This window comes from Stenella coeruleoalba (genome assembly GCF_951394435.1).
Source record: "Stenella coeruleoalba genome assembly, chromosome: 15".
NCBI classification, from domain to species: Eukaryota; Metazoa; Chordata; class Mammalia; order Artiodactyla; family Delphinidae; genus Stenella; species Stenella coeruleoalba.
Window position 1 is genome coordinate 48719330 of NC_137161.1, and position 13347 is coordinate 48732676.

Genomic DNA, 13347 nt, shown 5'->3' on the forward strand with positions numbered 1-13347 from the left:
CCTCATCATTGCCTGGAAATGCTCAATTTTGGGAGTCTTGAGTTTCAACACCCTACTCACTAACCATAGCTTTCTCCCTTTCAACTCTCTCACTACTAATCCCAATTAACCTTCTCTTCTATTTTATGGATATTCCATTTTTTAAAACTCCATTTCCTTCTCTCCCTACTTCCACCACCTCCACTTGAGTGCTATTGAAGAAAATGACTCAGTTCCTGCTGCTATAAATCCATGCTCTCCCACTTGGCCCCTCAGTACTGGCCAGAGGTCATTACCGGTCCTTTGTCAGCATCCTCTCCCACCCCCATTTGCAGAGCACAAAATTTTATCTCTTTTGAAGCCCCCATCCCAGCACCACTTCCCTCACTCCAAGAATTGACCTTGCCTCCTACACCTTTGAAATAACTGTGACTCCCAAGTGGATATTCTCCTGATATCCTCCTCTGTGACCTAAAAACTGAACTTCATCTGCTCATTCTTCTCTCTTTTATCTCAAAGAGAGGAGAGTTCCTTTTTCATGTACAGGCTAATCCCTTCACTTTTCAATAAAACCCAGCTCATCAAGAGATGAATGAAAATGAAGAATTTGGGTCTGAAGAAGTTCTGGTAAAAGGACTTGTGATGAAATTAGAATTTAAGAAAAACTAGGAGAAGAACTGGGTGTTTAGGGGAGTCAATGCCACATTTAAAGTTATAAATGAAGGGCCACTCTAGGATCCTACAGTTTTCTTCATGTTCTTGTCAAATTTCTACAAGAAACTATCAGCATGTTGTAACATTCTTAAGTCTATTTTACTCTATATCAGAAAATTAACAGTTTATGTCAATGTTTCACTTTCAACCTAAGAGTTTATTATTTTCCATTATTCTCATCAGAGGATATCAACATATCACAACATTATCCAAAAAGCCATGATCAAATGAGCTTTAGGGACAAAAACAATTTGTCAAGAGAGTTTACTGCAAAAGTTTATTGCTTTTTCTATATACCTCATGTAGAAGCCATCCATTAATATGCAGTCATTACATTTAGGATAGAAGAGAGTTAACTCAGATGTAATTTCTTGATTCCCTAACCATTAGAGGATTTTAGCCACTGAATCATCTTTAGCTATAACAAATACATCTTAGTAGACAAAGTCAAGCTGTAATTCCTGTTTTTCAACTGCCCTGTGATTCTTTGAATATCAACTAATATATCCCAGAAATTTAGTATAGTGTTTCTTTTCAAAATGATGAATCTGAGCTCAAATGTAAAATAAAGCCACTGCTATAGTGGGGGGAAAGCATTTGAACTTCAGGTTTCACGTTTTATTTTTAAGCCTGACTTCTCTGAGCAGTTATAGCTGAATATATAACTATTGCAAATTTAACTATCAGTATTACTCTCTGATGTGCTATAACATTATGATAAGACCTTTTGAAATAGAAATTGATTTCTAGATAGTCATTCATTTGAGAAAAAGAGGTGTAATTTCCCCCCTTCTTTTGTATTTATCAAGTTTTGACTGCAGGCTTTATTTTCTCTGCTCAAACAACTCATGTATTCTACTATTGATAATTTCTAAGTCGGGAATTTTAGGGAAACACAGGAGTCTGTCAGTCAGTGATTTGCTGGTTGTTAACTACTTCTGTTTCCTAGCTAAATTTCTGCCTATTAATAAATGGATATTACAGGGGTAGTTTCTTAAGACTAGTTCTTCAAGTACTTTCTCTCTGAGCTGACAGCTTAAATCATCATCTTGTGACCCAAGTGTCTTTATCAGTCAAGAAGCATAGAATGAGTATCTACTATGAGTAGGGTGTATTGGTTGCCAGTGCGAGCAACAGAGAATTGAATGGATTTTATATTCTTGCTGGAGAAGACAAGTCACAAAGACCTGAAAAGTTGGTTGATGTTATGAGATGAAAATCTAAGAACTCTCATAAGCCTTTAGAAGATTATTGCTGTTGTGATTTGCCTTGGTTTGGTTGCAAAGTTTGGAGAGTCATTTCAACAGCCTGAGAAAAGGAACATTTATGGAGAATGTATTGGTTTAGGTAATACTGGTTGTTCTAAAGATAAACTCCCAAATCTCAATACCTTAATGTAATAGTTTAATTTCTGCTTCACGTAAGGAATGAGAAATTCTAAGTCAGGAATCAGGGACCTGGGCTCCTTTCATGTTGTGACTCTGCCACCTTTAGCATTTGCTTCCAGAGTTACTGTTCTCAATCACATCAAGCCTCAGAATAGAAAAGAGTGTGGAAAATCAACCTACATGGAGTTTTTATGCATCAGGCATAGAAGAAAAGCACATCACTTCTGCTTACAATACATTGGCTGGAATTGTCATATGACCACACTTACCTGCAAAGCAGGCTGGGAAATGTGGTCTTTCTGTGGCTCGTGTAGAAGAGGAAATTAGTTTGGTGACTAGCTTTAAGCTTCTGTCACAGAGTTCTTTGGCTGGGAATTTGGGCTGGAAGTTATTAGAAACTCAGATGCAATGTTTGCATCTCCCACAACCTGGATGGGCTTTCTCATGCCAACTAGACTCCATTCTCCATTCTATAGCAACTAGTGGGTCACATTTCCTAAAGAAGCCAGTATGATTGGTTGAGATAATTACCATGGTCTGTAACAAATTGTAGACCACTGAATTATTTGGGCCAGGCCATCTCATGGACCATGGTTGACTCATGGATGGGTTGCCATTGGGTTGAGTGTCTATTCCTCGCTCAATCAGTTGTCACCCCTGAGAAAGTATAACCCACAACTGCTTTCTTGAGTAAAAAAAAAAAAAATGTGGCTAGGTCATCACCTTATTATTATTACTACTACCAATAACAGGGTTTTATTCTATGCACTCAGCACTGTGTCCAGAACCTTACATGCACTATGTTATTGATTTTTCACAACCCCCATATTTTATTAACCATTTCAAACAAAATAAGCCTCTGAGGGATTTCATAACTTAGCCAAGTTTCTGGTGCTGTCTAATCAAAATCCTGTCATCTTTACCTTTTAACATCACTGTTCCTGGTTTCCTTCAGCCACAGAGGGGCTTTGGGCATGGCGAGTGCTGTGACAGATATGACTGGTGACTGGTCCAAGGGAAAGGAACAGATTATATGCAATAGAAGTTCCAAAGAGATACAAAACAACCAGAGAAGGCATGAAGGATGAACTTGGACTTGACCTAAGGCATAATGTGTTAAGTTGGGATCCAAAAGGAATTCATGGCAGTCATGTTGGAGAAATGGGCTCTTTCCCTTTAGCTATCATGATAGTAGATCTTGTAGTTCCAGAAAAACTGTCCCTTAAGGGTTTTTAAGATAGGAATCCTTTCGGAAATACTTAGGATCAAATCTTTTTCCTGTTATTTCTGCCTTCATCCCCCAAACTATGTTAAAAGGACGGGGGAATATGGTTAGAGAATTCTTTTGACTGACAATTGATTGTGTGTGGAAGTGAAAGTAAAATTATATAATATGGATTCAATATTGTTGGGACATTAAAACACCATTAAAAGGGTGAGAATACATATTCAAAATACATATATCTGACAAAAGATTCCTATCCATAATAGGTAAAGAGCTCCTACAAACCTAAAGCTAAAAGCTACCCAAGTGAACAAGAGGGGGACTTACAGAATGCTGATAACATTTTATCTCTTGATTTAGGTGCTGGTTACACATGTGTGCCCAGTTCATGAAAATTTATCAAGTTATGCCCTTTCCTAAATTATATTATACTTCAATAAAATTAAAATGACCAGAAGTTTATTCTTTCATTACATAACAGCACAATTATTAGATTTAAAAAAATTTTTAACAATTATACATATAAAAGCTGTCACATGACTTTACTTGTGTAATCATCCTAGCCTCAGTTCTACATGGATAAAAAATAAAACATATTATAGTAAAAGAAAAAACTTAATTGTCAGTTGTTTGGATTTCTACCTTAATTCTCACATGATTTTTGGCTAACCCTCAATGCATTAATAAATAATTTTCATTTTCTTTTTCAAAGGAATTAAAATTAGTAGTGTATTGAGAATTTTAAGGCAATCTTTAGAATAACGTCTTTGTCATTATTGCAAACTCACTCATTCTCCTAGACATATGCACCTTCTCTGGTGAACTTACATCTTTGGGCCACATCATGATAAAATAGAAAATTTTAGTCTCAACACACTTCTCTGAGGGTAAAGTTATAGGTATTTTTATTCCTTTTGAGAGAGGAAATATAATTGTTTGCTTATGGTCTCGTAAGAGTTAGGCAAAATAGTCAAAAAATATTCATTGAGTACCTTATATAGAGGACACTGTGCTAAATATAGAGTTATAAAAAGACATAATATATTATCTCTTGGGAGATTTACAACTTATCTGAAGAAGTGTATACTCGTACACATTAGTTAACAACATAAGTTAATACCAAATAAGTGTTAAATATATTGTAGAAAAAAGAAATAAAGGAAAGGAAAAATATCTGAACTCTAAAATGGTGCCCAAAAGGCAGAGTTCTTGGCAGTCAGGGAAGGCTTCCTGGAGGCAGCATGATAGAAAAACAAAATTATTTTCGCTTTAAATCTGAGTTTTTTTCACTTTCCAGATATAAGCAGTTACGTTTAACCTCTTAGAGCTTTAAGATTTTCATCTGAGAATTAGAGCTGATGCCAATAATTTCTACCTCACAGAGTCATGAGGTTAGATAACTTTGTAAAATAGTAGGTCCCTCCCTTCTTTCATATGAATAAATAATTACTGAGAATCTTTGCTGTCTGACACTGAGCATCTGGAAGGATGGGGCGGTAGGGAGTTGGGAGGTATCCTAGGTGTTAGAAAGAGGAAGGAGAAGGAGGTATTGGGGGTTTTAAATGAAAAATGAATAAGAAATATTGACAAAAGTACAGTACAGCATGACAAAAAGAAGACGGGACAGTGTTTGGGAGACCTGGAGGAATAAATAAAACTAAGGAAGTTTTCTTACAGCCTGGCAATAATATGCTGGCTCTGGTGAGGAAACCAGAAATATAGACGATCCCATCCCTGAATGTTTAACTTTTAAGTGGGTAGACAATGCTTACACCCGTATTTACTTACATATATGAACTGACTAGAGGACAAGTAATGAAATGTCCTAGCTTATGTCACGTAGTCTTTGCTTCTTTATCCCACAGGGATTTGGAGAAGGGAAAGCTCATGGCATCAGGGAAAGTTTGGAGCTCAGTCTTGGGGGATGAGTGGACATGGATCCAAAGGAGGAAAAGAGGGTTCATTCCAGACAAGTGTAGCTTCGTGCAACAATTCATCAGAAGTATCTTGCCATAGACTGATTTTTACTTAAATAGATATCAGAGCAAAAATCATTTGGATAAGAGTGCTTCTGAGAGGTCATGGACAGGTAACTAGGAGATGGCAAGGTAAAAAGCCCATTTCTCCTGGATGGGAACTGCCGGTTTGAGACTGTAATGCAAAACCAGTGGGCTCCTCTCCAAGAAAGGATGGGAAAGAGGCTTAGGTATCTGATTTCACCCCAAAGTATGAGTTCCCTGAGATTTTAAGGTAAGTGTATTGAGAGGATTCAGATTCATTTATGATGAGATTGTCTCTACACCTCCTTGCTCAAGTTCCATCACCAAAACTGTAAATCCTTTATTAGGCTGTTCACCTCTATACAAAAAAGAAGGAAGCTTCTTGGAGCATATATGCTAAGCCATTATCAGTCTCAGCTACACAGAGATCAAATGTTAAGGGCATATTTTCAATAGGGGAAGTAAAAGAGGATAGTGATGTCTGCCCACCCCATGGAAAGGGCCCTGGTATGGGGAGAGAGTAACAGGTATTTCTGCGTCAACCGCAGCCCTTTCACAGAGCTTTTGTTTTGTTTTTGTTTTTTTAAGAGGCTTTTTAAAGAACCTGATGCCACATCCCTTTCCAGCATACCCTAAAGGCCAACGTACCCTGCAGAGCACTTAGCTCGCTGTGGCATGTACTAAGGGGGTGAGAGCATAAGTTCATCTCTGAAAGATCTGGGCTTAAATTCTTGGCTGTTTTCATTTTGGGCCTTTATCTGAGCCAATTTCCTTATCAGAACCATAGGCTTAATAATAATCGTAGCTTCCTCAGAGTTGTTGAGAGTATTAAAGAAAAGTATTAAAGTAAGGACTCCATCACATAAAGGTGCCCTATAACTGTCAGCTAATAATAATCACCACTATATTTATGGCGCCTGGGTCCTGGATCTTGCCAAGTTTGGGGCAGGGGTAAGGGTGGGAAGGAAGGAGGGTCTCCTTATTTATTGTATTGGCGGCACTCTGTAAACAGCCCCCAGGCCCTGGGCTAGAGCGGCGGCGGGCTGCACCCTCAGCTGGCGTCTCCTCTCCCGTGCTCCACCCACACTTCCCGGGAGCAACAAGTCCCTCTGCGGGACCCGCCCGCGCGCCACAGGCAGACCCGGCGCCGCCTCCCAGACCTCTGTCAAACTCACTGTCAAACCCATTTGGGGTCGAAATCGCGGTGGCCAACGCCCTACGGAGGCGGGAGAACCCGCAGCAGGTGAAGGAGGCTTGCAGCGACTAGGAGGGAGGCTGGAGACGTGGGAAGTCCGGACCGAAGGGACTGAGTCCCAGTTCGCGCTGCCCTTGCGAGGCAAGAGCAGCACCGAAGCACCCACAGCTCAACTCTAGCTTCTCTCCTGGGATCAGGAGGGAGGAAACGGGACCCGGAATCCCACAGACCTCCACCCGGTCAGCGCTCTGGTCGACAGATCGCATCCCTCCGTCCTGCAGGTTCAGATCGCCCCGGTCTCTCCTTGCACCCTCACTCCACCGCACCCTTCGCCAGGTCCCCTAAGGACACTTGAGATCCCTGGCGAGATATTTCGCAGGAAGCAGGTAGGTCAGCCACGGCCCCCATCCAGTGATCTCCACTCCCTTCCCTCCCAGACTGGGTACCCTGGCGTCTCCAAAGGAGTCCCGAGGCATCCGAGGCTGGGAACATCATCCAGCTGCCCAAACGGTTGAACTCTGACAACTTCTTGGAATGGGGATCCCCGCTTTCTTGTGGGAAAGCCAAGCCGGCCGCCCACATACCAAGAGAGCCACCCCGAGTTCTCCGTAAGGAACTCCCCTCAAAATCTACCTCTCCAGCGTCAACAGCTGCGAGTTGAGAACTAGAGAGCTGAGTACGCTTCGGGGTGGGCGGGCGTGGGCGTGGGCGGGGGCGGGGGAAGTTAAGCCCCGATTTTGGAAAGAAAAACCAGTTATGTCTCCAAGTCTCCTGGAGCCAGAGAGCTGCCTTCCCTGGAAGAGAGCCGGGACAGGAGTCAGGGAGGGAAGTCCTCCTGGCGCCGGGTTCGAAAAGCGCGGAGACGAATCGCAGTGTCCAAGCTTCCAGCCTTGTGCGTCGGAAACTACCCGTTCTCCGGGAGGCAGGGGCGGGGGATACATCCCTGACGAGTCTGCCAACGCCAAGACCTGCTGTTCAGCACTTCGTACCTCATCCCCAGGCAGCCTTGAGAAGTTGGTAGCTCGGACAGCAGCCCGGGCGCACCGCATTGTTTGAAAGGTGTTATCCTGTTTTTGCCACCAAGTCAAAGAGCAATAAATTGTTTTTATGACCTTACGAGTACAATTTGAAGGGCATTTTAATTACATAACCCGTGAAAGATCACCGGAGGCAACGTTGTGTTAAGGAGCCGATGGCAGAATATCTGCATCGCACAAGAAAGAGAGAAAACTTGCAAATCTGCAATGAGATTGCGCAGGGCTGCCCCCGTTTTGAAACAACATGCGAAATCCAAGAGAGGTCTTACCTTTCGGACTCCAAAACCGTGTTCTGCTGCAACTTGGCGAGCTTCTTCCTCTCCTCCTTTATGCAACTCCACAAGAAAATGATTCGTGAAGACTGGTCTCTCGGCAGATGCAAAAACCATGACACAGAAGAGGAGCCCGGCGGCCGCCTTCCACTGGAAGACACAGCCACCTTTCATCTTTCTTTGGGAGTGAAAAGTGGTGTTAGGAGGCGCGCAGGCTGGCGGAGCAGTGGTCCCGCAAGGAAGGTGCAAATAAAAAAAAAAAAAGAAAAAAAATATATAGTTTTTGTTGTTGCTTGTTTTAAAAAAATCTTTGTGTAGAGAAAAACACTGATTAGGGGTTTGGAAAGGAGCAAATCAGTGTGTGTTCTCTAGCATCTGGCTGGCGGGGAAGCCGTGTAGTCAGGCAGCCCGGCTTGCTCGCAGAGGTGCTAATGTGGAGAGCTGTGTGTATCTCAGAGAAAGAGCGAGTGTATCTGTGCCTGATGCTAAATCTGCATTTTCAGCTCCTCCTCAGCTCCAATTCCACTGGGGCGGGAGGAAGGCTCCAGCCTGGGTGACGTGCGCCCGCCGGCAGCCAATGAGGGCTGCAGAAGCGGCGGGTCCCGCCCTGGGCCGCCCCGGGCCCGCCCCTGCCCGCCCCCGGCCCGGCAGGTCCGCCTCCGCCGGCGGGGGGCGCCGCGCGGCGAGCCCGCGCCCCCGCCCCTTTCAGCACCCTGGAGAGCGCCTCCACCTCCACCCAGGCCCGCGCGCTCCCAGGAAAATCCCCCCAGCTGTAATCTGGTCGGCGGCGCCGGAGTGATGTCATTGTTTGTGGAATCTGCAGGGCTCTGGAAAGGGAATTACGGTGTGTGCCGCTCTCTGAGGCCCCGAGGGGAGCTGGGGCACCGGCCTCTCCCGGTTCTTCTTCCCTGTTTATTTTCTGCTGCAGAACAACTCTCTCTCTCTCTCTCTCTCTCTCTCTCTCTCTCTCTCTCTCTCTCTCACGCGCACACACACACACACACACACAAGCACTCAAGGCATACTTGCTTCCCCTTCTCTCAATAACAAAGCAAACATCAACCCTCCTCCCGCCACTTTGGGCAAATCCCAGGGCAGGGCTGCTCCCCTTCCTGGCAGGGGAGGGGGGCGTTGGGGAAAGTAGCCTTCTTGGGGTGACTTATGGGGGCAAGAGTGCAGAAGCGAGCTATTTTTTAATTATTTTGTAGGCTCCAGGCGAGTCTGGAACTAAACAACTGGGAAGCCTGGTAGGAGATCAGGCTCGCCCCCATCAGTAAGTGTGAAGAGATGAGACCCCTCCAGAAGTCTGGGTTGCTCCGCTGAGACTGCCTTCAAGAAAGCCGCGGCCGGGATCGCCATGCCTCGAGGTGCACTCCCAGACTTGAGGACGCTGCGCAAGGACAGCCAGGCTGCGCTTTGGGAAAGGCGCAGCCACAGATCCCAGGCACTGGGCCGAGGCTGGTTGAGCGTCCTCGACCGGGGCGAATTCAGGCCAAGTGGCAAAGGGTCAACTAAGTTATCCAGTTAAGAAACGTGCACTCACAATCTAGGAACTGCTTACTACTGACTTCTTCTTGCCCTAGTGAGAGGAAGCAGGGAGGCGATGTCTGCAACAAAATGAGAGCGATTGTCTTAAAGCAACTCAAACAGTGTTGAGTTACAGAGTATGTACACTGATCTTGACTTTGTAGGCTCGATCTTGACTGTGTATCTCCAAAGTCCAAAATCCTGCCTCACTTGGATAAGAGGTAAGAGATTTTTTTGCCTAGAGGCTTAAGTGTATGCAATACATCCAGAGAGAGAAGGAGAGGGAGGGAGGAGCAAGGCGGAGAGAGAGAGAGATAGATTATAATATTGACACATTACATATGTGTGTGTTTCAGACTTCCTCCTTTTCACTTTAGCATGAAGTTAGAATCTACACAAGAAAAACACTAATGGTAGAAATGAATACACAATGCCATGGGACACACCGTCTTTGAAACAGAGCTCATTGTTGACAGAGCTGGCTCCCCAAAAGCCCTTTCAAGCATTGCCAAGTAAAAATGTAGGGATTACTGAAGACTTTGATACAAGCACAAGAAATCTGTATGCAGTTATTATTATCATTTGTATTATTATTACTTGAATTTCTTTAAGAAAAGCTAAGTGAGATGCTGAGAAAGTGCTAGGACACAGGCTAAAGATGAAAGGGGCCAGAGTAGAAACAAAGTTTCTGGAAAAGTATTAATAAAAGGGAACTGAGCTACTCTAGTTTCCTCAGTTCTTTACTGCTCAGAAGCTCATTTCTGCCAAGATTAAAAAAAAAAAAAAATCACCCTATCTTACTCTACTGCTTACCCCTTAGAGTCCATCTATTTGATTCTAACACAAGGTTTTCTTACTCAGAGACCTTCAACTCTTCCTTTCTCTTACTTCCTTAAATTTTACCCATATTTTGAATCAAAGTACTAGGCTGGTATGAAGAAATACCAAGTGGTTCTTCCTGCCCTGTATTGTCATTTGAGAAAAATGGCACCAAATGTGAAAATTACATTCAATGGATTCACAATCATGGAGAGCATTTCAAAAGCAGCAACAGAGATAAAAATCTAAGCCTTTAGAAAAATAGATCTGAAGAGCATCAAATAAGTCAATTTAGAAGATTATGGGTGTTGGGAAATAGTGCTGCTAATGTAGCTAACTCTTTCTGAAAATGAACACGAAATTACCATCTATTCAGAGATATTTATTAATTTTTTCCTGAAACCACAGAGCAATACTTCATTTCCTAAATAAATTCCACAGATGAAATGCTAGTAAATGTTGAATCTTATGTATCTGCATTTTAAATAATTAAAACCATGTAAAATTGGATACAAGCTAAATAAAGCCCGGATAGCTGATTAAAATAAGCCATTTTTAGTGGTTTACATAGAATGCAGCTCATCGTAATATTGTCAGAACAGCATAGCAAATGAAAATAGAAAATTTTTGTGATGCAAATGCTGAATTTCTAATGCATAACAATGTAGTAAGCAAGTGGAGGAAATGTATTGATATTATTTGAAATACAAATATACATCCATGTGTTTTATATAACTATTTCTAGCTCATTTTTTTGATTAACAATAGTAACTTTGGTGTAAGCAGGTGAACCGGAGAGTGAATGGCAGCAGAATATTTCACGGACTGAAATGGAATCCAGTTGACAGGAACTCTATTGTACCCTCTGCTGTCACTGGCTACGCCACTGGGGTCAAACAATTGCATCTCTCAAAGCCTCTATCTCCTTATCTATAAAAGGATACAGTTGAATTAGATAACTTCCAGGTCTGAAAGCCTACAATTCCAAAGAGATGTCAAAGTACAGACTGTGATGTAGAAAGCGTCACAAATAGCTTGAGGAATGTTGAGGATAATCATGCTTTCTTAGGTAACATTATGGTGACCAATAGCTCTATTTATTTTTATATAACCTCTCTCAAGGAGTCTTGTGTTTACTAATTTTGTGAATTTGAGGAAAGAGTAACTGATACAAACTGGCTGACACTCAGATTCAGACATGACAACCATCAGTACTGAGGTTCTTACTATTTAAGATACTGTTGTATATGTAGAGAAAGCATGGGTATTTGGTTCTGGTTCATATGTGGCACATACCCCTACAGTTTCTTTGAAGACATTGTCCTGAAAAGACCAGAATATTCCCATTTTATGGCCTCATGACTGTAAATCAGTAGGCTTATGTGTAATTAAAAGAGGCAAAATCACCCAAAGTAGGATTGGGATCCTCCCATTCAGATGTATTTCTGGGGAGAATTTTGAGCCCAGGGAGCTTCAGGTGAAGGGAAACCCATCACTGCGGAGGAGAGAGAAAGGTAGAAGCAATCCGAGGAGAGGTTGCTGGACCTTTGAATATTCTTTGGACCATTAGGAAAAAGATCTTATGTTTCTATTCATTTCTCTTCAGTTGGATGGATGTGTAATCAAATTGGGTGAGATGAAAGGGAATAAGGTATGAACAACAGGATGTACAGTTTAAAATACAGCCTTGTTAAAAATCAGGTTGGGCTTTTCCATTTCTGTTGAGTTCATTCTGAGCATTTTAAGTGCAGTAATAATAATTTCTTTGGGTGCCACAACTCTCTACAATCATAGTGTATTACCAACCTTGTCAGGTAGATTCCTCCTAATGACACTGCCCTGCTTCTCCTCTCCACCCTAGTCCATATTTGGGCTTTCTGAAGTACTATGATTTATCACCTTATAGGTTTCTACCAAATTTTGAACTCAATACTGATCAAGTTTTTTAAGTTTTCTCCAGATAATTCTTATTTTCCAAGATGTCACTTCACTTCCCTGTAGTATTTATTGACATTCTCATATTTGCTATAACTTAAAATTTAGGTGCTCAAAATTTTTTATTTCCTTGGCATACGCTCACTCCTTTTAAATCACTGGGACTCACTTGGTCCTACCTCCCATTCCTATAGCTTTTACCAACTTATACCATTTCCTTAAATGACCTATCTCTGTTGACTCTATCTCAGCTGACTTTTGTTATCTAAGCTGTCAAATTAATATAGCTCGGAGGACTCATGGGGCTTTCTTTACTGAGAGTTTTATTATCAACAAGGCATTAAATCTAGAATGCCTTGGGTTGTATTCATTTTATAACTTCATCAACGAGCCATCAAATTTATTCGGACTAATCAACTCTTCATAAACAGAAGCTACTCATTGCTTCCTTATTTTTCAGGACAGTAAAAAATTATTTTTTGTGCTAATTTAGGTTCTACTATTTTGCTAGGATTTGAAGAAGCTAAACAATGAGGACCGAGGGCCCTTTTAATCTTCTTTTGAAAATTAGGAACACATTACTATTCACTACCTTTAGATTCCTCTTTAGGTCTACAGGACTACAAAATAATGTTTTCTCACTTGGAAAATTAATTAGTTATTTCTCAGGCTTATTGGAAGATTGCTTATTGTTTGTAGAAAGTGATTACCTATTCATGAATTCTCTACCTTGTGTTATTTCCTTTTCTGTTTCATGGTCTTTTAAAAAATACAGCAAATCTCCCTCAATTCATTTTTTTTCAATGATTATGGAAATTATCTTTAACAGGGAGATTTTTTTGAGCTCTTCAAACTACCTTTAACATAGAAATAATTCAGAGAGAACAAAGTACATGGCTTGTTAGCAAATATAAACTGGAATTTGAAAAAATAAAAATTTTATACGTAAAATAATAGTTCAAACATTAAAAATGTATATACTAATTTTTTAAAGTTAATTCTGCCATTGCAAAAAACATCTGATTCGAGGAAAGTCCTTACTTAGACCTAAATTCTTTCGTTAATTATACAACCTTTAGTACTGGTTTGGATGACCTCATCTAAGTGGAGAAATTGATGTATGATGTTATTTAACATGCTGGAAGAACATCTATAAAGTTATGGCTGTTCTCTCGGGTATCCCACTTTCTATTTCTTCTAAAAATATTCTAAAATTTCATGGTTTTGGAAACATGGCCTAGTCTATTTTTATGAAA

At 41.5% G+C, this 13347-nt stretch overlaps 1 protein-coding gene across 2 annotated transcripts in view; it reads right to left on the reverse strand.

Moving 5' to 3' along the window:
* PCSK2 (proprotein convertase subtilisin/kexin type 2) overlaps nt 1–8661 on the reverse strand; it is a gene marked incomplete at its 3' end in the record, with an annotated part of 213934 nt that extends 205273 nt beyond the window's left edge. For both annotated transcript variants that reach the window (XM_079946190.1, XM_079946189.1), the window contains exon 1: nt 7808–8661. In XM_079946190.1, the coding sequence (XP_079802316.1) occupies nt 7808–7984 (177 nt within the window). In that variant the 5' untranslated portion in view covers nt 7985–8661. The remainder of the gene's footprint in view (nt 1–7807) is intronic.
* Between the last annotated feature and the right edge of the window lie 4686 nt (nt 8662–13347).